Source organism: Lissotriton vulgaris, chromosome 1_2, assembly GCF_964263255.1.
Source record: "Lissotriton vulgaris chromosome 1_2, aLisVul1.2, whole genome shotgun sequence".
Taxonomy (NCBI): domain Eukaryota; kingdom Metazoa; phylum Chordata; class Amphibia; order Caudata; family Salamandridae; genus Lissotriton; species Lissotriton vulgaris.
This window is the reverse complement of record NC_141686.1, coordinates 80,800,461-80,826,975: the sequence shown is the minus strand read 5'-3', so window position 1 is coordinate 80,826,975 and position 26,515 is coordinate 80,800,461. Positions and strand designations below refer to the sequence as shown.

The following is a 26,515-nucleotide window of genomic DNA, read 5'->3' as shown; positions in this document are numbered from 1 at the left end:
CTAAGACTTCAGGAGCCAGATTGCAAGGTTCAGTTGTTACGGATATGGGTGCTGTATGTCTCCATGGCTCTGAGTGAGAAGAGTGGGTGTTAGCCGCAGTCTTTGATGAGGCACCACGGAAAGTTCTAGAAACGTTGTGTACCATGGTTGCCTCACCCATGTAGGAGCAACCAGGATTAGTGTCAGTGAATGCTGGCGTAGTTTGCGTGCCACTAGCGGTATTAACGGTGCTGGGGGAAAGCGTACGACAATTTGCCTGACCAGTTCATCCATATCGCATTGCCCTGCGACTGCGGATGTGGAAACCTGGCGGTAAAGTACTGGCATTTTGCGTTTTCCCTTGTGGCGAACAGGTCTATCTCTGGTTGCCCCCACTGTTGGAAGTATGGTTGTAGCACTGTGGGATGAATTTCCCACTTGTGCATCTGTTGGCTGTGTCTGCTGAGCAGATCCGCTATTTGGTTGTCCTTGCCTGGGAGGTGTTCCGCCAATAGAAAAATGTTTCACTGAATGGCCCACTTCCACATGCTTTGGACTAGATGTGATAGCTGTGGAGAGTGTGTTCCTCCCTGTTTCTGTATGTAGTACATTTCTGTCATGCTGTCTGTCCGGATCAACACAGTCTTGTTGCATAAATGTACTTTGAACGCTTTCATTGACAGAAAAATTGACATCAGCTCTAACAAGTTGATGTGCATTTTCTTTTGTTGTGCTGTCCATAGGCCCTGCACTGTCTACTGAAGGACACGGGCTCCCCATCCCATCAGGGATGCGTCAGGCGTCAACACTATTTGTGGTACAGGCTCTTGGAACAGTCGTCCCTTGCAAAGGTTTTGTGGATTCCACCAATGCAGAGAGTTGTATGCACGACTGTTCACCAACACTAGGTCTTTCAATTGTCCTTGAGCATGGTTCCACTGCCGTGCTAAGCACTCTTGTAGTGGAAGCATGTGTAGTCTTGCGTGAGGGACTATGAAGATGCACGAAGCCATCATGCCCATGAGTTGCATAAACACTTGGTCAGAGAGCGAGTGTTGGGGCTTGAACTTTTGGATCCACAGTTGCATACTGTTGATTCTTGCAGTGTTTGGGTATGCTTTTGCTGCTAGAGTATCTATTGTTGCTCCCAGGTACTGCTGTACATGGGACGGCTGAAGATGAGATTATGGTGGGTAGTTCAACGTGAAGCCTAGACTGTGCAGGAGGTGAATGGTGCGGGACATGTGGCTGGCACATTGCTGGGCCGACTTTGCTTGTATTAGCCAGTCGTCCAGGTACGGATAGACGTGAATATGTTATCTTCTCAAATGTGCAGCTACTGTCGCTAGGCATTTTGTGAACGCCCTCGGGGCTGTTACACCAAATGGAAGGACTTTGAATTGGTAATGTTGATTCTGTATTGTGAACGCGAGATATTTCCTGTGAGCAGGATGTATCAGTATATGGAAGTATGCGTCTTTGAGGTCTAAAGTTGCGAGGAAGTCTCCTTGTCGCAGCAGTGGTAAGACTTGTTGCAGAGTGAGCATATGAAAATGCTCTGATAAAATGTATTGATTTAGGGGCCTGAGGTCCAACATTGGTCTGAGAGACCCGCCCTTTTTGGGGATGAGGAAGTATAGTGAGTATACCCCTGTACCCTGATGTTCTAATGGTACTAGTTCTATGGCCCCTTTTTGCAGCATGCTGATGACTTCTTGCTGCAATAAGTTTAGGTGTTCTACAGACATAGGACGGTGTCTTGGTGGTATGTAGGGTGGTGGGGAGGTTAGCTCTAGGCAATAGCCATCCTGGATAAGTTGCCTTACCCACTTGTCTGTAGTGATGTTTTGTCAGACCGGTAGGAACTGCTGTAATAGACCTCCGACTGGTGTTGTATGGTCTGGGGGTAGCGCCAAGAAGTCACTGTTTTGTGTTGGTAGAGGATCTGGTGGTATTATTTCCTCGTCCTCTGCCCTTGTTGTTATTGCAGCGGTATCCACCTCTATTGTTCTTATTGTAGGTGATTTGCGCATTCCCTTTGTAGTTTGAGGTCTGCTGTGATGAGTTACCTCTTGCAGGTCCTCTGTAATTGGAGCGACGAAAGGAGCCTCTATGTTGTTGGGACTGCAAGGCTCCCATAGACTTAGCCGTCTCTGTCTTTTTTCATGTTGTCCAGGATTGTATCTACAGCTGGACCAAATAAATAGTCAGGATTTAATGGCTGGTTTAATTAAGTGGACTGGACTTCATTTTTGAAACCTGAAATGCGAAGCCACGCATGTCTCCTGAGCATAACACTGGTGTTAACTGATCTGGCCGCTGTATCTGCCACGTCTAGGGCACATTTAATGGAAGCGTTAGTTATTAACTTTCCCTCCTGTACTAGGTCTTCAACCTGTTCCTTGTAAGGTTCAGGTAAATACGGGAGAAGAGTCTCTAAGGTGTTATAGTGTGCCCTGTCGTACCTAGCCAACAGGGCTTGCGTATTAGATATTCGCCATATATTAGCTGCTTGAGCAGCTACCCTCTTTCCTGAGGCCTCTAAGATCTTTGATTCTTTGTCAGGAGGTGGAGCTTCGCCAGTTGTTTGTGAGTTTGCACGTTTACGTGTATTGGATACCACTAAAGAATCCAAAGGCAGTTGTCCCTTAATATATGTGGGGTCTACTGGTGCTGGTCTGTATTTCCTCTCTATTCTGGGGTTAATGACCCGTGCCCTAGTTGTTTCCTTAAATATGTCACCTGCATGTTTAACTACCCCTTTTAACATAGGTAGTGTTTTGACAGATCTTTGAGATGTGGCAAAAGTGTCAAAGAGGAAATCTTCCTCAATGGGGTCTGCATGCATCTGTACATTGTGATGGAGGGCTGCCCTATCAGTGCATTAAACGCAGATGTATCCTCTGTAGGAGAAGCTTAGCAGGGTATGCAGGTGTATCTGGAATGGGCTGAGAGCCACTTGGATCTACTGGGTCCGCCCATGATTGAGGTTGACTGTCTTGGTCAGGGTTTACTGGGTAATTGTATTCCTCATTATCTTCATAATCCACCTCTTCATCTGAGTGTGTGGGTGTATATGTGTACGTGTTAGGCATAGTTGGCTTTATAGGCTCAAATAGAATAGGTGAATTAGAACAGTCCCTTTTTTTTTGAGTGGGATGATAAGTCTTTTTATCAGTTTCTGGTCTGATTTTCCTCTTGTAGAGAGTGACTTTGCCAGAATTAGGGTCAATGTAAAGTTTTGACTGTTCTTCTGATGAGGGGTCTGGATATAAGATCTCCTGCTCAGTAGTCCTTGGCTTTTTTCCTAATGATTTTGGTTTGGTTCGGTTCGATCCTGGTCTTTGGGTCGACCGCTTTTGTCTTAAAGGAAGTTGGTAGGCCAAATTTGATCGGTCCAAGAGCCCTCGGTGTTACAACAGTCTTTTTAGGTTGTGCCGGTTTCTTCGGAGCCGATGTTCTTATCGGTTCGACGTTCTTTGTCGGGTCGATAGTACCCTTCTGACCTTGTGGCGTCTTCGGAACCTGTGGTTTCGGACCGATGCCTTGCGGTCTCTGCTCGATGGCCTTCTTCGGGTCGATTTTCTTCGGCTCGATTGTGTTCGGTTGCACAGCCATTGGCTTGTCGACTCTCTGTTTCGCTTTGACAACCTTCTTCGGATTGAGTCCCTTTTTTGTGTTGTCGGCTGTCTGCGCCAATCTTATCGGTTCGACGGCCTTTTGTTTTGGAGTGGATATAGGTGCGCTGGCCTTCGGCTCGATGACCCTTGTGTTCGACTCCGATGGATCGACATAGTTTGGTCCGAAGACCGTATTGTCAACGATCTTCTTTGGGATTGACTCCGATGGATCGACGTAGTTTGGTCCGAAGACTGTGTAGTCGATCAGTTTCGGTTTCGTTTTTGGTTCCATAACTTTTGGTTCCGATATCAACAATTTCGGGTAACGTTGATCCGATGGCTCTTTTCTAATATTCTTAGCCGAGCTGTATCGCAGGGCTATAGAATGGGTTTTGAGATCTTGGCTAAGGCCTACCGGCGATGCCTCGACCTGAGCCTGTGAAACCATAGAAGTGTATGTTTGGGGCGTCGTACTCACGGTTGGCCCTGTTTCATCACTGGAGTAGTCTTCGACGGCTCCGATCCCTTATTCGTCGTCTCCTACCTCGACGAGGTCTTCTCCTTCGTCGACATAGTAGTTGGAGTCATGCTCGGAATCTTGATCCGACTGTTGATCTGATTCTTTGGCTTCGACGAGATCTTCTTCATCGTCGAAGATATTTTCCGGCTCCGGCGCTGGTATCTGCATGATTAGCCTAGCGGCTCGTCGAATCCGATGTGTCTTCTTGGATCGAAATTGGGCACAGGCTAGGCAGTCGGCTTCATTATGTTCCGGAGATAAACACTTGTTACATACAGGGTGTTTATCTATATGTGGGTATTTCGAATTACAAAGAGGGCATCTTTTGAATGGACTTCGTTCCATCGACGACCAGTCCCTTTGGCGTTGAGAAGGCCCGCGGCCCGATTTGACGTCCTGAGTTGAATAAACTGTAAATAAAGCCGTCGGCACCGATCGAAAATAATACCGACGAGTCCGAAGACTTTTTAGAAAAGTTTTTTTCGATTCCGAACTTCGAGTAAAGGAAAGTATATCCAAACCCAATGGCGGAAAAAAACAATCTGAAGATGGAGAGGATGCCCATGCACACTGTAGTCCAGGGGAGGAGCCACCTATCTCGTGATACTTCAAATACTCTTCCAGGACAACAATGTGCAATCATCCGGACCCAAGACTAGGCGGCGATCTATGCACAGATATGAATTCAACAGCCTACATGCCTCGAACATGATGTACCAAAAGAGTTGACCTAAAACTCAGTACCACACAATCACCAGCCATGGATTTATGCGAGTGGCGTACCCAGCCAATTCTTCACACCATTTTAAATTTGTCAAATAGCTGATTTCTTATGCCTGTCTTTTTACTCACTAAATGGAGAGCCTTCTTTTTTAGCGTTGACCAGTGCTCTCGGGTGCCTGGGGGCACATTGGCTAGAACTACCGTATAGGGCGTGGCTTCTGGCAGGAGGTGGAGACTGGATTACAGGTTAATATCGCCCTTGATACCCTTCGCCACCTGCCTCCTATTACCTTCGACCCCACGTTGCTTCATCAACGTTGTGGAGGTACCATTGTTTAAGCTTGGGGTAGACAGGCGATCTTTGCTGATCACAGATAGTGCTGGTACAGAGCTTGCGCGGGCATTTTCCGGATTACCCTGTTGCTTATTGCTTACGGCCCCTGAAGTATTGCTTAGAACCTGCCCATTAGCTTGTATAGTAGGTTGGACAGGATTCCTTTGGTTGCTACAGGAAAGGCATTGTTCAATCTTATTTAGCCTTTCATCAACTGAGTCTAATCTTTTAAATATTGGGTCAATAATGGCTACCATTTGTTCTCTTAATAGGGAGCACAGTTCCTCCAGGTTTAACTGAGTACTTGGGCAGACTACCCTAGAATTTTCATCAGCCTGCTTAGTAGGAGAAGTTATTGAGCTCGATGTTAAATTTATGACAGGATTAGCAACCAGGGTGGTAGCACCTGGCTTCCCAAAAATATGTGCCCTACTAGATTCTTTGATGACAGCCATTGAGTTTTGCTTTACAGTGCTTCGGCCTTTCCTTTTTTTAGTGGGAGGTTCTGCCCCTGTTCCCGCCATAGCTTTATTTTCCATGGTCTTTACCATTACAGGGCTCTGTGGGCCACACCGTTCTTGGGAAGTTCCTGGGGTGGGGGACGAAACCTCATTACATGCCAGGCTGGGCGGTGTTCTATTGCTAGCAGATTTGTTACCTGGCAATATTTGTGTTAGCTGGGCTCTGGGCAGGGAGCAGCCCAGGGATGATGCAGGTTCCAGCGAGAGCCTTCGCTCTGTTACCTGGATTTCGTGGATCAAAACATTTTCTGCTCTGTTTAGAAAACCATCTAGTGTGCCCACCACCCCATCCCCAACCTTTCTTTTACTCATGTTCAAATGACCTCAGTGCCACACAATTAACAGGAAACACACTAGCTAATGAAAGAATACCTAGGCAAAAAGAGGTGCTTACAGTACGACAAAATAATTGTCAATAGCGGGGCAAGCCCGGCCTCCTCTGGGCTCTGACGGGCACGGACGGGCCTGCGCGCGTACCGCAATGCGGGAGGCTTTAGGTGTTTTTAAGCGCATCCTGGCGCTGGGCTCTGTCGCAATGTGCTGTGCCGCAGGAGGTTGCTGGGGGATGTAGTCCCCGACCTCGGCTGGCACAATGGTGGCGGTCAAGAGAGTTTGTTGCAGTCCCACCTTGGACTGAAGCAGCAGTGTACCAACAGGGCAAACAATGTTCCGGTACACCAGTGAAGGGCAACAAGAAAGAACGAGGGATCCGTGCTGAGGGAGGCCTCAGGTGTTTTTAAGCGCCTCCTGGCGCTGGGCTCTGACGCGATGTGCTGCGCCGCAAGAGGTTGCTGGGGGATGTAGTCCCCGATCTTGGCTGGCGCGATGGTGGCGGTCGAGAGAGTTTGTTGCAATCCCACCTTGGACTGAAGCAGCAGTGGACCAACAGGGCAAACAATGTTCAGGTACACCAGTGAAGGGCAACAAGAAAGAACGAGGGACATAATATCTGGTTGAGACTATGAGAAGCTTTGAAAAGAGACATTTACAGATATGCACAAATGCGGAGTCATGTAGACCACACTGGGAATTGTTATCTAAATGGAGGCACTCTGATCAGTAACCTCGGACACAGAGATATTATGCTTCCATGTATATTCAAAGCTGCTGGTAAACTGAGACTCAGTGAAAGCAACCATTGAATAACTCAATCTGCTATTTATGCTACTATTTCTGTTAGCCCACAGTGTTGGTGGTTGCTTGAAGATGGAAACACCTTTGGTATTAACAGTGCAGATGATAACTCAAGAGAAATAAATTCTTCTAGCAACAAAAAGAAAACTGGATGATTTCCTAGGAAAGGTACACATTTCTGTTGGAAACACTTGCTGAGCAGCAGGTTTTAGAAAAAAAGTTTGGTAATGGGCTGTTAGAAAATAATGGGATGGAATTTTACAATGTTACGTGCTTATTCATATGACAGTGTTCGTATGCGTGTGCTTAGTGCTGTACCCAAATCCAAAGCAACATAAAAACATTAAGCTTCACTTAAGAAATTCAACCTTCTTGGGAGATTTAAACATGTGGAGTATCAATAAGCCAAAATGAATAGCAGAAGATGTGGACTTGCCAGGTTAACCCTCGACTGCCTTTCAGTTATTCAAATGTATACCTTAAAAATGCTTGGTTCATCAGACATTTTCAGGAATCATATGACTAAGTGGTGAAGACGAGGATCAATGTGTTTGTTCATCAATGTATTATTAAACAGCCATTGTCATGCTATCGGATTCACTTCTTTCTGAAGATCAGATAAACAGGAATTTACCATAATTGTCGCAATCTCCTCTGGGTTATCTCCGTCTAGGTCAAACCTGAAGGTCACCATTTTTCGATTGTGTGTCTCCAGCTGACACTCAACAACACGGTCTCCTTTATTTGAAACCTGCAAACAACCATTAGTTTAGTGAGGAATGCAATATCTTTTGTAACAGCAAAGGGGATGGGGACAAGTAAGGCAAGAACATCTAATATAGCAATACTTATAGGTAATACATTTTCACCGTATGCATCTTTAAATTAACCAAGTAGGAGGAGCTTGAATAAACTCCATTAAACGCTACGTATTTCAATTAGTCCTTTTCCCACCACGCTGAAGGGACCTCTAAACTCCATACACTTCACTTTAAAGTAAATTTTGAAATGAACGTATCACATTAAATTCAAAAGAGGTAAACCTATTCCAACCACTAAAAAAGACCCTCTAAAAATGGGAATTACTATTTTAATTAGTAGGATTCGGAGGCAACAAAAATCCAATCCATTTTCCAACAATTAGAACGCACATCATTCTCCTACAAAATGCTTATTTACTAGTAGTCCTGCATCATAGAAATCTTCAGTGAAGTGACAAATGTTTGAATAATCCTCCTATACCTGCAGGGGCCCCTGATCAGACAGGACGGGATGGGCGGATAATCCTAGTACCTGTTTTGTGAAGTCATTGTGAGAAACAATGGTTCCTACGGAGAAAAATTACTGTGCTACACTGGCAGATACATTTTTCTAAATTCCACCTAATTGATTACAGGGCAGTCCATTTATTAGAATATATTGACGTTCTGAACCCTACTTTGTACGTGGCTTGGACCCGGTCTTCATCAAGACAGGGAAAATAATAAATCTCAATCTGTAACTAGCATTTGTAATGCAACAGGTCTCGCATTACTGAAAGTTTGAGCTATTGGCGTTGCATTATTATTTGCAACGCCAATAGCTCAAACTTTCAGTAATGCGAGAGTTATTGCACTGAAAATGCTGGTTTATAAAGGAGACCTACCAACTCACTCATCTTGAGAGACGAAAGCGAGTGCTAAATTCCGTTGCATGCTTAATTCCCTGAACACAACTCGACCAATTGGATCACCTGATGGGGGAGGCATATGCGGCCTCAAGCACCCCCCAGCGGTCGCTTTAGCAAGTCCCCACTCTGTAAGTGACATGATTGAAGCTTTTTATTTTTGAAACAAATTTACACATAGTTAGGTCTTACCTTACCAACCTCGCACATTACTTTAATTTTACCTCTGTCCTCTGGGTAGCGTTACAGACAGAGGAAAAACAGGAAGCGAGGAAGGAGGCAGGTGCCTTTAGTAACACATTACGGCATGGTGTAAACATAAAAGACTGATTAGGTAGTGTGCTGTCTGAGGCAGAGGAAGACTTCTTCTGTTATAACAAGAACAAGGAGGACTGCGGGCGGGGGGGGGTGGGGTGACATATGTTAAGCTTTAGTGCAGAGGTACTTCAGCTGAGGAGCAAAAGAGAAACAAGAGGCAACTTAGAATCAAAAGGAAAATGCTACTTACCCATTATGCATCTGTTCTTGCATGTAGAGCTGTAGAATCTCATGCTTTGCATAAGATCGCCATCTAGTGTTGGGTCCGGATGTTTGCACTTTGTTTTTCTGGAAGACGTTTTCCCTAGTCACGAGGTAGGGAACTGCTTCCTTAGGTGATAGTGCGCATGGTCATTGACTCCATCTTCAGATTGTTTTCCGCATAGTGTAAGAGAATGGAGTAGTAGTAAAGAATAGAGATGTCCATGTGTAAGCATGTGTAGTAAAACAGAACTATAGCAGGTATAGGTACCTGGGTAGGTGGGTAGGGGCATGAGATTCTACATCTCTACATGCCAAGAACAGATGCATACTAGGTAAGTAGCATTTTCTGTCCGAGTCATGTATCCCCAAAGCGGTAGCTATTCTGTAACTGTTGGAGTTGTCTGAAATAACGTTTTAAGTACTGCTTGACCCACATTAGCTTGTTGTCTTGCTAACACATCTACACAATAGTGTTTGGTGAATGTGTGTGGTATGGACCATGCGGCAGCTTTGCAGATATCAGTAATAGGGATATTCCCTAAGAAAGCCATAGTAGCCCCTAACTTGCAAGTGGAATGTGCTCTAGGGGGTACTGTGAGAGTCCTTTTGGCTTTTTGATCACACATTTGCATACACTTGACAATCCACCTAGCAATTTTGATTTGGAGATAGGATTGCCTTTGTGAGGTGGTGCAAAAGCTACAAAGAATGGTTTGGTTTTACAAAATGACTGTTCGTTCAGTGTAATACAAAAAAGCTCTTCTGACATCTAAGGTATGTAAAGCTCGTTCTGCAACAGAGTCAGGTTTAGGGAAGAATACAGATAATTCAACCGACTGATTGCAGGAAATGCAGATACAACCTTAGGTAGGAGTTTAGGGTTGGTACGAAGAACCACTTTATCTTTATGTAACAGGAAGAAGGGTTCTTCTATGGTTAGTGTCTGTATTTCACCCACTGACCTCAATAAAGTTATTGCAATGAGGAAAGCTGTTTTCCAAGTAAGGAACAGTAGTTCACATTTGTGCATGGGTTCAAATGGCGGACCCATTAGCCTTGTGAGGACTATGTTAAGATTCCATACTGGGGCAGGTGGAAGTCTTGGTGGTATTACCCTTTTTAGCCCTTCCATGAATATTTTGATGACAGGCAATCGAAATAGTGATAAATGTTGCCTATTTTGAAGGTAAGCTGCTATGGCTGCAAGATGCAGTCTGATGGATGTATAGGTCAATGCTGACTGCTGCAAATGCAATAAGTAGCACAGTATGTTCTGTATGAAAGCATCAAGAAAGTTGATGTGATTGTTATTGAAATAGATTACAAAATGATTCCATTTGGGGAGAGGAGTTAGCCTAAAGGCTAGGGCGGGCGAACTTGAATCTGGGGAACTGGGTTCGAGTCTCGGCAATGACGCTGAACTTCCTGTGATTCTGGGCAAATCACTTTAATCTCCCCATGCCTAACAAAAATTAATGTGTCCTCATGTAACGCAACTGGTGCTATGTAAAGCGGTCTGAGGCCCGATTCGGGTCAAGTTTGCGCTATATAAAACTCTGCATAAATAAATAAATATAAATATTTGGCTGCATAGCAGGCCCTTGTGGTATGCTTTCTGGCCTCTGTAACAATGTTCATACCGTCTGGTGGAAGGTTAAGATAACCAAACTCTATGACTTCTGGAGCCAGATAGCAAGGTTCAGCTGTTTGGGATCAGGGTGTCTGATTTCTCCATGGCTCTGTATGAGGAGACTGGGAGTTAAATGTAATTTTTTGGTGTGGTACCAGATAGTTCCAACAGGGTTGTGAACCAGAGTTGACGTGTCTATGTTGGAGCTACTGGTATTAGTGTGAGCGATGTTTGCCTGAGCTTCTGAACCACTGATGGAATGAGTGGGAAAGGCGGAAAAGCATAGGCAAATATCCCTGACCAGTTCATCCATAGAGCATTGCCTTTGGACAATGGGGGTGGATACCTGGAGGTGAAGCTTTGGTGTTTTCGGGTGGTGCAAACAGGTCTATGTGAGGGACTCCCCAAGCTTTGAAGTATGGGTGGAGAACTTGAGGGTGAAGTTCCCACTTGTGTATTTGATACCTCTGCCTGCAGAGGAGGGCCGCAATCTGATTAACTCCTGGGAGGTGTTCCGCTAGGAGATAAATGTTTTGGTGAATAGCTCCTTACAGATGTCCTGGGCTAAGTGGGACAGTTGGAGAGAGTGTGTCCCCCCCCCCCCTGTTTTTGTATGTAATACATAGCTGTCACGGTGTCAGTTCGGACAAAAATAGCTTTGTCAGATAGGTGATCTTGAAAGGCTTTGAGAGCTAGAAAGATTGCCATTAGCTCTAAATGATTGATGTGGAGCATCTTTTGCTGGTGACTTCACAGCCCTTGCACTGTGTGTTGTTGAAGATGAGCTCCCCAGGCAGTCAGGGATGCGTCCGCTGTTAACACTGTTGGTGGAGTCAGGTCTATGAACGGCCACCATTTTGATTGGTTTTGTGTGTTCCACCACTGCAGAGAGGGATGAGTACGGCCGCTTACCAACATTAGATCAGTTAATAGACCTTGAGATTGGTTCCACTGACTGGCTAAACGCTCTTGAAGTGGACGCATGTGTAACCTGGCGTGGGAAATGATCATGATGCAAGATTCCATCATTCCCAGCAGTTGCATAGACACTCGAGCCGGAAGTAACTGAGTGGGTTGAAATTTGAGAATGAGCGCCTGAATGTTTCGAATTCTGGCTCCATTGGGATATGCTAATGCCTTCTGAGTATGTAGAGTGACTCCTTGGTAATCCTGAACTTTGTTTGGCTGAAGATGTGATTTTAGTAGAACATTGACTGAGAACCTTAGCTGTTGAAGAAGCTGAATGGTTACTGAAGTGTGCTTGCGACATTGCTGATATATGCTTGCTTCGATAAGCCAGTCGACCAGATAGGGAAAGACATGTATGATTTGTTTTCAGAGATGCGCAGCTACTACCACCAGACATTTTGTGAAGATTCTGGGGGCAGGGGTGACTCCGTATGGGAGCACTTTGAACTTGTAGCGTTAACCTGCCACCACAAACCTGAGAAATTTGCAGTGAGCCGGGTGGATTGGAATATGAAAGTAGGCGTCTTTTAGATCTAGAGTAGAAAGAAAATCGCCCTTTTGTAAAAGAGGTAATATTTTTTGCAGTGTTACCATGTGGAAGTGGTCTGACTGTATGCAAAGACTGAGTTCTCGGAGATCCAATATGGGTCTGAGAGAGCCGTCCTTTTTTGGAATTAGAAAGTAAAAGGAGTACACTCCCGACCCTTGGTGTTGTGGTGGTACGGGCTCTATGGATTGTTTTAGCAGCAGGGATTGTACTTCCTGTTTGAGAAGGTCTAGGTGACCCGGTGAAAGTCTGTGCGGCTTTGGGGGAATGTTTGGAAGAGTGTTGATGAACTCTGCGCAGTAACCAGAAAGGATCATTCGAAGAACCCATTTGTCTGTTATTGACTGCCACTTTGGTAGAAATTGAGACAGTCGTCCCCCCACAGGTGTTAAGTGGTGGGGGGGGGGGGGGGGAGCGGACTATGGGCAAGTCACTGTTTTGTATTGAATGGCAAAGTACGTGTACTGCCCTTGCCGTTGATTCCTCTGTAATTGCCTCGGAAGAAACCCTTGGAACCTGAGGGCTGGTTATTGCCCGTATAGGTGGAAGCGGTGGCTGAGGAAGTGGTTTTGGATCCTGCTCGATAAAAGGAGCGACAAAAGGAACCACGCCCTTGTGGAGACTGAAGTGCTCCCATGGATTTAGCCACTTCAGTAGTCTTCATTTCATCCAATGAAGTGTCTACCACCGGCCCAAAAAGGTGTTGAACTTAAGGTTTAAACCCTGATATGCGCAGCCTGGCGTGTCTTCTTAAAAGAATACTAGTGTTTGCCGCTCAAGGCAGATGTATCAGCAGCATCTAGGGAGCATCTAATTTGGTTGTTGGAGATTAACTGCCCCAACCAGGTTTTGCGCTTTGGATTTGTGTTCTAGAGAGAGAAATTAGATGAGTTGTTCCATTTCATCCCAGTGTGCGCTGTCATATCGTGCTAGCAACGCTTGTGTATTGGAAATACACAAAAAGTTAGCAGCCTGGGAGGCTATCCTTTACCCTGAAGAATCAAGGAGTTTAGACTCTCTACCTGGGGGAGGTGCCTCTCCAGTAGTCTGGGAGTTTGCCCTTTACCGTGCATTAGAAACTACTAGTGAATCTAATGGTAGTTGACCTTTTATGTAGACTGGATCTGATGGGACAGGCTTGTATTTTTAATGTACCCTTGGGGTAAGGATACGTGCTCTAACTTAATCCTTAGAAATGTCGTCTACATGTCTGGTCATGCCTTTCAGGACTTTTGTGAGTTTTGTAAAGTCTCGAAAAGTAAGTCCTCTTCGAAGGATTCTCTGTGTAGTAGGACTACATGGTAAGTAGCATCCCTACTTAACAAATCAACAAATCTGGTGGAGAGGGTCTGGTAGGATATATGTTTCGGTCGTTATCAGTGGGAGAGTCAGAATTATAGTCATCCCAATCATCTACAGGCTGATCATCATCATTATTATCCCCATACACATCACCCTGATTGTCAGGTGTGTGTGGTGGTGAGTGCTCAGGTGAAGTTAGCACAGGTATGGTCTGGGGTAGAGAAGGTGAAGGAAGAGGAGGAGGGGAAGGATTTGTCCCAACAGTTCTCTTCAATGGTATGTGGTATTCCTCTTCTGTAGTAGCACCTCTTTTTAACGTCACTTTAGTGGTGATATGTCCAGTCTTTGGGTGTATAACCAGGATTTTTTGTTTCGGATCAGGTTTGTTGAGTGGATCAACGAAAACATGTTTTTTTGGTGACTTTGGCGTCTCCGTGTGCTCTGAATGTTTCGGCGCAGATGATTTCTTGGCCGGAGTTTTCAGATCCGAAGTTTGTTTCGGTGCAGACGGAGGATATTCAGTGCCAGACTTTTTCTTCAGCTCCGAAGTCTTTAGCTCGGTGCCCGATTTGGCATGGGGCTTTTCGGAGCCGGAAGGATTTTTACTATGCTTCGGTGCCGAGCCCGAAGGCGGGGCTTCAGAAGCTTGTTCTCGACGCCTAGCGGGGCCCAAGGGCGCAGGTTGGTGCAGAGCTTTTTTCTTTGATGGAAGTGGAAGGTGGGGTGAAGTAGGGGATGTACTCACGCTACGTTGTCCCTGCGGGATGTCTTCATGCTCATCGGAACCTTTCTTTGGAAACAAAGACGCTTTCCTGTTCCTCATCGGCTCCGAGGGCCTTGTTGCCTTCCTCCTCTTCCGACTGAGGTCCGAAGAGGTCCAGAAAGGAACCTGCTTGTTGTCTCTGCATGTCGCATCGTAAGGCCAGACGATCGCGGAGAGTCTTTTTGAATTAAATCAATTTTTTAGCAGAACTCATAGCATAGCAGTATAGAGCATCGGTTTCTACAACCCAGCGGGCTGGCTACAAAAGGTCATGTGAAACCAGAGGTGCCAAGGAATTACAGGCTGCACAGGTAGGCAGTGTACACAGCATGCCATCTACAATCCATCCCGGGTCGGCCGCATTCAGCAATAAGAAAACAGTTCCAGGAGCCCTGGGGAAGGAACGTTGGAAAGGACCAGCAGCAAGCTGAGCCCGCTGATGCTCACTTGGGCCAACAACTCATTGTAACATGCCCAAAGTGCAAAAGTCTGCATTTAAGGAAGGTAAGAGTCACAAAAGGAGAACATGAACAATACTAACGCACAAAAACCAGAGACCCTCCCACCTCCCCCGCCCCCCTCTCTCTCTCCTGGTGAGCCAATGAACGTACAAACATGCGTGGATATCGTCCAATATGAAAGTTACCCCCAGTGTCCATCTGCCGCAGTCAGGCTTCAACCATTCCCCACGCTTTCGGGGCTTAGTTTCAAAATTCGTAAGTAAGCAGGGCATGTCAGTTCCTGAAACTCTGTAGAGAGGATGGAAATAAAGAGAGCCCATATCTTAGCGTATTTGGATTTGTCCCCCAGTGTAGCCATTGAGTCCCTCCGTCTATGCCCAAAAGGGACCACAACTGTTGAAGCCATTGTGTGTGGTCCGGGATTCTGTCAGATTTCCAACTAGCTAAGAGCAGCATTCAACTTTAGGGCAATCTGTCTGCCCCTGGTAGAACGCAAGGGAAAAGTCAGGGTGTTCGGCAGTCCTAGGATAGTGTATGTCGGGAGCCTAGGGATGGTAGTGTCGAAAGCTTTGTCAATCTCATTGAGGGTCTTGTCCCAGTATCTTGTGAGATTCGGGCAGTTCCACAGTAGGTGAATGAGGGTGCCCAGGCTCCCACAGCCCTGCCAACAGAGGCCATTGCACCGTGTACTCCACTTAAGTAAACGAGTTGGGGTGTAGTACCAATAAGATACAATTTTGAATGCTGTTTTGGTGTGGCGCATGGAATGTGCAGTGTGGTGGGACCTATAAAAAATATCTTTCTGTTCTTTGTCCGACAGAGTACGTCCGAGTTCCGCCTCCCATCGTCGTTGTCTGGGCGTCTTGACCCCACTCTGGCCCTGAGAAAGAAACCTATAGATCTCCGAGATAAATTTATGATCATCCTTTTTAAAGATAAGCCACCTTTCTAATGGGAGCATTGGTTTAACAACCAGAGGGCGGACTAGCGACCCAGACACACAATGTAGCATTTGCACATGGAGGCAACGGTCGGAAGCAGTGAGGCTGTAGTCTTCCCGAAGCTGTCCAAAGGGGATAAGACCCTGGAGATCAAAGTGCCCCAGGCGCTTGCAGCCGCCAAGTAACCATTGCGAACCCGACCCCTTATCCATTCCTGGTAGGCATTCAGAATTGAGAACGATGGGGGACATAGGCAAAGGGAACGTTGTTAGGTTAGCCCGCTTGGACACGATGTTCCAAACAAACATGGTGTGCCGAGTGACCAGCGAAGAGTAGAGCCCATAGGATCAAGACACCCTAGGAAGCCAGGCTTCCCTCCAGATGTGGTGGTCAGCTACTGTCTGGTCCATAAATACCCAGTGCTTCTCTGTCATTTGACGGTTCCATTCCACGAGAAAACGCAGGAGTGAGGCTTTAAAGTATCGAGTGATATTCGGAAATGCAAGACAACCTTCCTGTTGCAGCAGGGACTTAACCAATATGGGGGATAACGAGCCCCAAATGAAATGCTCAATCTCCTTTTGTATATGTGAGAGCACATGCGGTGGATGCGATAAGGGGAGAGTTTGGAAAAGATCGAGAGCCCGCGGAAGGGCATTCATTTTGAAAACGGCTAGTCTCTCGAGCCACAAAAGTGGCAAACGTTGCCACTGGGTTAGATCTTTACGGATGCGGGAGAGTAAAGCAGCATAATTCACTTCTGCAGTCTTACCTAGGTTCTTATGAAGGACCTATACCAGATATGTTAAGCCGTTCGACACCCAGTCAAAAGTAAATTGGGCACATAGGGTGTCCATCGTTGTTTGCGTTGCAGTTATGTTGAGGACCTGCGATTTCTGAAGGTTCATTTTGAATCATTTTGAATCGAAGGCGAGCAGGTCATCTACAATGACTGGCAAGGAGGTCAAGGGTTGCCCTACCGGAAAAAATGTCATTGGCGTATAGTCTAATCAAATGCCGGTCGGCCCCAAAAGGAACGTCGTGGGCGTGTGTGTTATCTCGGAGCCTTTGACCACAGGGCTCCATATACAGAGCGAAGAACAGGGAAGAGAGGGGGGCAGCCCTGCCTAGTGCCTCTCCCCCACCGTAAAACCGTACGAGAGAACCCCATTTTCCCTTACTGCAGCAGACAGGTTGCTGTAAATGCATACCACCCATTTGCAAAATTTCGTGCCCAAGCCGAATAAGTCTAGAGTGACAAATAAGTATGGCAAGTGCACGCGGTCAAATGCTTTTGCGGCATCAGCCGCTAGCAAAAGTGCCTCTTCCTTGGAACGTTGAACCGTATCAATGTGGTGAAATAGCCTTTTAGTATTGTCCCCACATTGCCTATCCGGATTGAAACCAGAATGATCCAGGTTGATCAAACCGAGCATCAGAGGGTTTAGCCTGTGGGCCAGGATGCTAGAAAACAGCTTCGCATCAATGTTTTGCCCAGAATGAGCTGCAAAGCGCAGGGTATTTCCCTGGTTTGGAGATGACCGAAATAGTGGCCTGTAACATAGATTCAGTGAGGGGGCCGGTTTCAGCTAAAAAGTTGAACAAGTGAGTGAGCAGGGGGGGCCAACTCCACGCAGAATGCCTTGCAGAACAGGGCACTAAACCAGTCTGGAACCGGTGCCTTCAAATGGGCAATGGCCGATATTACCTCGTCAATCCTTATCGGGGCCTCTAAACTATTAGCCTCAAAGTCCGGAAGCGGGATGACCTTGGCCCCGTTGACATAACCGCGAGTGTCCGCCAAGAGTGAAGACTCGTCGGAGTAAAGATCCGCATAGAAAGTCAGAAAGGCCGCCGCTATGCCCGCGTCATCCGTGATCTCAGAACCCAGCTCTCCGCGCACCGCCGTAACTGCCTGCGCCGGTCTTTTACTGCGAAGGCAGTGTGCGAGCCAACTTAAGAGCTTCCCAAACAGAGGCTAAAACTAAAGAGCCATCATCGATAAGTGCTAAGTAATCTTTCAATGTATGCCGAATGTGTTCTACCACCTGCGGGGAGTGCAACAAGGGGTCTCGCAGGCGCCAGTGTGAGGGGAAGGAGGAGTGGGGGGCAAACGTAGTGTCAATGTGATGTGGGAATGGCCTGAAAGAGACCGGGCTTCGATAGTAGATGCCCGTGTACATTCCCGTGCAGCCTGGGTGACGAGAAAGTGGCCCAAGCGAGCATAGGACTTCTGAGCCGAGGAGTAATGGGTGTAGTCCATGTCATTGGGGTGGAGGCCGCACCAAGCGTCCCTTATCCCACAGTCCTCCAACCACTCCGTACCCTTACCCGACAGGGCTCCCAGCCCTCCAGTCCTAGGGCAGGAGATGTCGATCCCAGGGTCCATAACTAAGTTCAAGTCCACCACTACCAATGAATCGGGCATAAGGAGTACCTCAGCCAATGCCCCAGTCAGGAACTTTTCCGGATGCTCATTTGGGGAGTAAATTGAGGCTAATATGAGGAGGGAGGAGTCAATTTGAAGTCTCAGTGCCAAGAGGGGGCTCTTAATCTCTGCAACAGAAATCACTATGGAACATCTAAAGTGTTTGGAAAAAAGAATGGCCACCCCGCCTTTCTTGCTCGTCCCTGAATACCAGAACTGTAGGGGGAACTCCCTGTGTCGCATACAGTGCGTGTCCTTGTGGAGCAGTTGGGTTTCTTGAAAAAGACATATATCTCCTCCCCCTGAATGTTCAAGTAAGGAGAGTACCACTCTCCGTTTGGTAGGATTGTTGAGGCCTCGGACATTATAGCTAACAACTTTGACCTCCATTAGGCTACAGAGTACCCAGTATGCTGTGTTGGATGGCAAAACGCCAATAGGGAGGTGCAGACTACAGGAGGGGCCACGTGTGCATGTGCAAAGGGACAAACTAGAACTGTAGGGCCATAGGTAAATACCTCACCAGAGGATTCCCCCCAACCATTAAAATTAAACAAATCCCCAAACAATAAGCCAGCAACATAGGCCAGCACTTACAGAGTCCATCTCGACAGAGGGACAGGAAAAAGTGGAGACAACCAAGAGAGTGAGGAACCTCCCCATTCAAAGGTGAAAAGTACCCCCGCCGGACCCGGAGGGAAGAAGACAAACCCACACATGTGTTACCCTCAGTCATTAGAGTCCAATGTGTCCCCCTCCGTGCCAGCGAGGGTCCGGAGAACAGCTGAACGATCTTTGATCAGGGCCGCCGGGTCAGGGCGAAGGAACTCCAGGCTCCGGCCCCCCCAGGGGCTGCGTCTAGAGGGACTGGGAGATTCGGGCCCTGAAACCCCGAGCTGGGCAGGCAGGTCGTCAAGGTTGATGTGAAGCACCTTACAGGCCTCGGCCAAGGAGTGAATTTTGTGTAGCTTCCCGTCGAGACAGAAAATGAGACGGAACGGGTTCCCCCAGCAATAGGATACACCCTTCGAACGGAAGTGGCTGGTCACAGGGTGAAAGTCTCTTCCTTTTTTGAAGGGTAGTGGCTACTAGATGCTGGAAGAGCTGTGGTGCGTGCTCTCGGAAACGCAGGGGTTGACAGATGTGGGCCGCTTTGAGGATCTCCTCCTTTACCTTGAAGTCATGCACACACACCAGGATATCAGCAGGTGGGAGATTTGGCGGCGAGGGGCGCCCACTCAATGACAACAATCAATCTTGACGGAGAATTCAGTCGATGCGCTCAGAACAGCCCAGAAGAGGCCTTGAACATATCCTTCCAGATCTTCCTCTTCTGCTCCAGTCGGGACAGCACGAATACGGATGTTATTCCGCCTCGCCCTATTCTCCAGGTCCTCTGAGTGCACCTGGATGTCCAGCTGCTGGTCCCGCAGCCATAAGATTTCATGTTGAATTACAGCGATCTCTTCGTCTGGAACTGCGGTAGAGTCTTCCAGAGCAGCCACCCGTTCACCAACCGGGTAAACATCCCTCCGTACTTCCAGGAGATCAGCCTGCAGGTCCATCTTAATTGCCAAGATGTCCTCCCTCTGGGAAGTGAACAGGGCTTCCAGGAATTCCATTGTGACTGCTCCATCTGGGCCATCTCCTGATCTGATCTGACCAGCTCCCTGAGAGTCCCAAGCCGGCTTCATGAGCATATCCCGGACAGACCGGTCCTTTTTACTGTTAGCCGTCAACATTGTGGGGCTGAGCCCAGGGCCGGACTGGCTAACGGGCGTTTTGGCATGTTACCGAGCTCAGGGCTGATTTCACTGCGGTCCCCATCAACGAAAGCAGCCCCTGTAGACAGTCTGGCCCTGGCGGAGCCGATGTCTCATCTACAGAAAGCCGACAAGCCAGGGGGAAGGGAAGCGCGGTCACCAAGAGGCCGCCAAACTGGTAAACACTCCCGCAACCCCAAGAGCTCTCCAGGGAAGGCGAACTGTTCACAGGCGGCACCGTGGGTGCTCTGAGCAATGCTAAAGTCCCCGCAGGAGCGGAGCTCAAGCAGGACACGTCCGCTCACTCAGCCATCTTGGCCACACCGGCCCTCCAAGAGTCTTTTTGGAGTGGAAAGCTCAGCACACACTTCTCTATGGTCGGGTGACAAACACAAGTTGGACACCTTGTTTGAGTCGGTGTGCGGGTATTTCGCGTGGCACTGAGGTAAGAACTTGAAAGGAGTTTGTTCCATCAACTGCGAGTCGAACCAGGGGCTAGGCCCACGGCCTACCACGAGCTCTCCGGATCACGATCTGCAAAGAAAAGGGAACGTGAACGCAAAAAATACTGTAGAGTGTGAATGTGATATGTGCCGAGAAGGACGAAGGATTGACGTTGAACCGGAGCGCAGCGAGGTACATCCGAACCCAATGGCACAAAAAAACAATCTGAAGATGGAGTCGATGACCATGCGCACTATCACCTAAGGGAGGAGTCCCCTACCCCATGAGGATGGAAAACTTCTTCCAGAAAAACAAAGTGCGGACATCCGGACCCAGAACTAGATGGATATCTTATGCACAGCATGCGATCTACAGCTCACATGCTTCGAACACTTCTTTTCCTGCCCCACAAACAACTTAAGTTTTGCCATTTTGTAGCACTTTAGAAACAAGTATTACTATTACCAAATGTAGAACTACGAAATTTATCAACCATGGAAGAGTGAATTGCAGAGTGGACCCTGCAGGGCTTCAAATTTCGAAGCGTTTAAAAGGGAAACATGTCCAGTTAATCTTTGATACATAATATTTCTGTATCTACTCGATGCGTGTTGGTTCCTAATTGGACTGTTTTAGTGCTTAGATATTTAGGGCGAAAAAGGTTTGTATATTTTGCAAAATACAAGCTTTTTGGTGGATACAGTGGTTTGACGCACTGCAATGTTTCAGGAGCACTGTAAAAGGAGAACAAATAACAGGGGGAAGGGACGGCTTTTGCATTTCATTACATTACACCAGCTTCCCCTTCAGAAAAGCCAGCACAATGCAGCAAGCACCTGGCTTCGAAGAACACATGGTCGATGCCTTCGATGCCTCGTACCCCTGCAAGGCTTCCCTTAAAGACACAAAAACTGGCAAGCGCTCAAGTTATCACTGCCCCAAGGGAGAAACCAGCTTACAAACGTAATTATTTTGAGTAGCTCAAGAAAACATACTTGACAAATTACATTGGGAATTATGATAGGTGAGAGCAGAATGCTGCCAAGCCAGTTATTAGCACTGTTTAGAACAGTGCTTAATTTGTGCAGGTGCTTTCAGGTGCTGAGCACCGGCACCTATTTCTCAGGGCCGGGTCTATTGAAATCTTCTCCCATGCACAGCCAGCACTGTGCACAGGCCTTTAAAAAGCCCCAGCCTGGAGCGAAGCTTGTGCAGCGGTACGTTGAGATTTGGTGCATGCTGCTAGTGTGCTTGCTTTGGCGTGCATCTGTGCCTGGACTTCAGGGTGGGAGAAGGGCAGGTGTGTTGTGTCATGCGCAGTATAAACTGCACCAACGATGAACTAGAAGCATAATTTCAGCTGTACTACCCAGCAGTCTGCACTTTCCAGTATAGCCAAAGATGCAAGGTTAGGTGAGTTGTGTGTGCATTATTTTACACACAACTGTTATCCTACAGGTGACAAAATAGTGCTTGACCGTGGGACACCATAGATAAATTCCTGCACAGTGGCACCCGCAGGAAACTGCCCAGTAGCTGCCTGCCTCAGGAGCCCAGACAAAGCCTTGCGGCGTAATAACAATTTCGGGAAGCAGCTGAGGGTGGTCTGAAAGTGAAAACATTTCTTCCTGCCAGTCAGTGTATTAGTACCACACTCCTACCTGTCCCAGTACCATCTTGTCTCTATCACACCCGTCCTCTCCCTTCTGCAATGGGCACCATTGCAGCCACAAGCACCTTTAAGAACACCTCCCATCCCTACCACTGTGACTGTGCCCCACCGCTACCTGCGACAGTGCCCCTCTCTCCACAGTGGCCTTCTCCCACTATCCCAGTGCCCCTCTCTCCACAGTGGCCTTCTCCCACTATCCCAGTGCCCCTCTCTCCACAGTGCCTTTCTCACCTGTATCTCAGTGCCCCTCTGCTTACAGTTCCCTTCCCCTCTGTATCACAATGCCCCTCCCGGCAACATCACTCGCTCACTCCTGTTACAGTACCCCTTGTCTCCCTCCGTCACTCTCAGAGCACCCCTCCCCACCATCGCTTTGCATTAAAGCTTGCACTGGGCTCTGAGGATCCATACTTTGAGTTTGTACGTGAGACCGCAAAGCCCTTCTCAGTCTTGACCACTCGAACCAGGAGGCTTTCACAATTAACCCCTAACCAGAGAGAGGATACACAGGGATTTTCTCTGCTTTGACCGGGAGAAAAATAGCTTTGATTCAAAACGTGCTATCAGAGAGGCTAGGCTGTGTTGGGCGCTCTGTACCTCCCCCCACCCCACAAGCCTGTTGAGATCTATCGTCCCACACCTTCTCTTCACCTCCAAAGACCCATGTCCCGTAAACCCCTGCTGCATACTTCCAGCCTTATGTCCCTGTTGGAGAGAGATCAGAGTTTTGTCTAGTTGAATTTTTGACTGTAGCACAGAGGGGTGACGTAGAACATGTACCATGCAGATGACAGAACTATATTTATGTGGATAGCTTAGTGGGTTTCTGTTTTTTGTCACAGATGTCCTTTTGTTACTCGCTGATCATAAATTACAATCCTAATATAGCACAGGGGGCATACTCAGTTGAATTTTGTGCTTTATTAGTTAAAAAGTATGTGTGGACGCCTTTTTGAATGGAGTTGAATGTCTGACTTCATTTGAAAATAGGTGTCAGTGGGATTTAGCGATGTATAGTCTGATCATGTAATAGAACTATTTTTTTGAAGCATGAGAGCGTGGTTCTCCATCAAGGCGTAATCCCAATGGTATAACTGACACTTTATTATGTTTTATCAGGACTACCTATTGTGACATAACAAAATATATTTTTATGGCATAAAACTTCACACAGTTAAAGAATCGCTATTGTGTGTCTTGGACAACACTGCTGTGCATTCATGAGACAGGCCAAGAATGATACACTCCTGTCACCTCTCAACTTTACATAATTAATGACTGTATATTTAATAAAGCAGAGGTGTACTCTTTGCTTGCTCTATCTCAGTATCTGCTTTCCTTCCTCCCCTTCACACCTCACTCCTTCACTTCTCTCCAATCTTACTTCACTTTCTGCACTACATCTGCATTTTATCTTAATCGCCATCTCCCCTCATTAAATGGTTTTTTGATTGTTCACCTTTCCATCTTTCCCTTCAACTCTACTCTCACACGCTCCCCACTGTCTGCTTTTCTTCCCTTGCCTTTCTCCTCTTTTTACTTTTACTTCTCATCACGTTCCACTTCGATCTTGAAATCCCTATCTCTATCTTTGCTTTTAGACCACTCCTCCTCCCTCACTCTCCCTTTGAATTTGTTCCTTCTTGCACATATGTTTATATCTACTCCAGGAATCTGTGCTCTATCTCAGGATCATAAATTGAAATCTTGGTGTGGCCACTCAGTTTTTCATCTTTAGATAAAATGAGAGCAATTGAGCAGGATAACAACATACATACATGGTGTGTTTCTCCCTCTATCCCTTAATTTCTTCCTTTCTCATTCTTTTCCTATTTCCTCCTTTCATCCCTTCATATTTATTTCCTTACTCCAGTGCTCCTCTTCCTGCCTGTATTTGTTACTGCCTTCTTTAATGTATTCCTTCCTTTATCCTTTTCTTTCTTTTAAATAGCGCAGTGCAAGGACATTTTCTTTTGTTTGCACAGCTGCCTCAAGTCCTCAAATTACCTTACTCTATATTTGAGTTCACTTTTAAGTTTTTGTCATAGGGTTCCAATATGTTATATTATGTTATATTGATTTGTATAGCGCACTAATCACCCAGGAGGGAATCCAGGGATTTGGGTAGGTGTGAGGTGCCTGAGTTGCTTTTGTGAAGAGCCAGCCCTTCATCTTCTTGCGGAACTCAATAAGTGAGGAGGTGATTCCGATGTGTTGAGGCTTCTGGATGTGGGTGGAGCCAATAAAGGGAAGTGGGTGGGGCCACTGGAGGGAGTGGGTGGAGCTGGGGAAGTGGGTGTGGCCTTGTTAAATACTGTGAGCACCTGCACTTCATATTTTACAAATTAAGCACTGGTTTAGAACCTAGTAAATAAGGATGCAAGTTCTGGTGAATGCATAGAAAAAGAATTAAAGGGGATTCCTGAAGTCTTCAGATGCTAGGAAGGAAAGAATGCGGCCTTACGGCCAGAGCTTCCGATTTTGGTGCTGGGGAACCAGGGTCGAGTCTCTGTGTCCGCTCAACATCCTGGGATTCTGGGCACTTAATCTCCCCACACCTACGAAAAGTGAATGCACCTGGTGCTCATTTAAAGCGATAAAATACTGTAGTGAAGAGGTCCGCAGCCAGGATGTAGTTTTTAGTATATTTGAGACCAGTTACATGTAGTTAAGTAGTAGAGATACAGCCCCTACCAGGAGCAGTTCAGCCCATACTCCAACTGTCACACTCAAGCATCCAAGCACCCAAACATTCCATTCAAGACCATCATGCCACCATTCCATGCATCACATTCACACTGGCTGAGCAGCTAGGAGAAAGTAACAGAAAGTAAACAGATAACGATAATACAGGCTACAACATACTTCCCTTCTTCCACAAAACAAAATAGAAAACGCAAAGAAGGAAAAGGTTCAAACGAGGAGAACCCCAAGAAATAGAAATATTGAAATGTAGAGAAAAAGTAAGAAGAAAGTAAACCCAAAAGTGGAAAGATCACAGCACAGAAACCAAGAGAAACCAAGAAAGCAAAAAGCTGAGCCAATACAGGAGAATGAAACGGTAGGAATAGACAAAAGTAACAGAAGAACAAAAGAGATGGAAAGAATAGATGGTAGTGCAAATAAAGAAAGATTGAGAAAATATACCAGGGATGTACAAGAGCCAATACAGAATTAACAGTACAGAAGAGATGCATAGACAAATATACATAATATATCACCCACCCATCATCCTTCTATACACATTTTATTAAAAACAGTACAAATGGGTGAAAGACACCCAAACTGACTTTTCCCGAAATACAGGTGAATAAACAGGTCAGAAACAACATGGAACAAACACCCAACATCAAAAGAAAAAGAATAATTAGGCGAAAGGAAACAAAGTTGACTGCTATACAGCCAAAGTGCCCTAAGGGTAGACAACCACGAGTGTGCACAATAGTGCACACAAACAATGATACACATAGGACTAGTACCCATAAGACCCCTTTATAGAGGTTAGTAGCATGAACAGAACAGCAGACTGCATGGGTCTCGTACCCCTTAGAACCTCTATGTGGAGGAAAGAAACGTGCACAGAGCTGTGCAAGTGGGACTGACACCCACTATATACTGTGTAGATGGGAGTAACACCTATAACAAACTGTAAAAAATGTGTAGAATGGGACTAAACCCCACAAACAGTGAAAACTGTGTTGAATGGGTCTAAAACCCATCAACTGTGATTAAAGGGAAACACACCTAAAACCACCCCTGTGAAAAGGTTGCTACTACTAAGTGCAGAGCCTTAGGCAGAAAACGGATTTAAGGATAAAAGGCTGAGAACAAAAGGCTTAGAAACAACCTAGTGTGAGGACACCAAAAACAGCGAGAGCTGAAGAACATCTCACACAAACTGGAAAATGCTAGAATTAATGATCATTAGGCCACAAATAGACATTGTAAGAAACATGCACATAACATGTAGAATGCCTAAAAATTAGCATATAAATGACTTTGAAAATATGGCAGCAAAACTGAAAATTGCGTATTTTGGGAAGAATTCAATCTTGGCATTCTGGAAAAACTTAACTGAGACAAGAAGGCATCCTTAAGAAATGTACAACACACACTAGGTAGAATACCAAGAACTCTAAATCAAGTTACATGTGAACAATATAATAACTCAAGAGCAAGAAAGATTACACACAATGTTGTTTGTTCACATAACACTAAATGTAGTGTACGGTTTTGTCAGCTTGTAGTTCTACAATAAAGTTTGTCAAAAGCCAAATGTTATGCTAGCAATGATACAAACAGATAGATGGTGTCTTGTTGCCCAAATAAGAAAATTTGGACTAACGTTACCCAATAAAACACTGCTGAGAATTTGCAGGGCAGTACACATTGAAAGACTGGTGAATACTCGGCAATCAAATAGGACACCGCGGTCTCGACGTTTAAAGTGACAGGTTTGTTTGTCTGACGTCTGGTGTGTGCATGCATTTCTGTGTAGACAGACACCTCACATGATAATGTGGAGTTGGTTGGAATAACACGAGCAATCCAAAATGGTGGCACGTCCATCTGTAGA

The 26,515-nt window shown here is 46.3% G+C and overlaps 1 protein-coding gene across 5 annotated transcripts in view; it reads right to left on the bottom strand.

Moving 5' to 3' along the window:
* WNK1 (WNK lysine deficient protein kinase 1) overlaps positions 1–26,515 on the bottom strand; it is a 1,566,458-nt gene that overhangs the window by 408,303 nt on the left and 1,131,640 nt on the right. For all 5 annotated transcript variants that reach the window (XM_086952842.1, XM_086952840.1, XM_086952841.1 and 2 more), the window contains one exon: positions 7,466–7,582. In XM_086952842.1, coding sequence (XP_086808968.1) covers positions 7,466–7,582 — 117 coding nt within the window. The remainder of the gene's footprint in view (positions 1–7,465; positions 7,583–26,515) is intronic.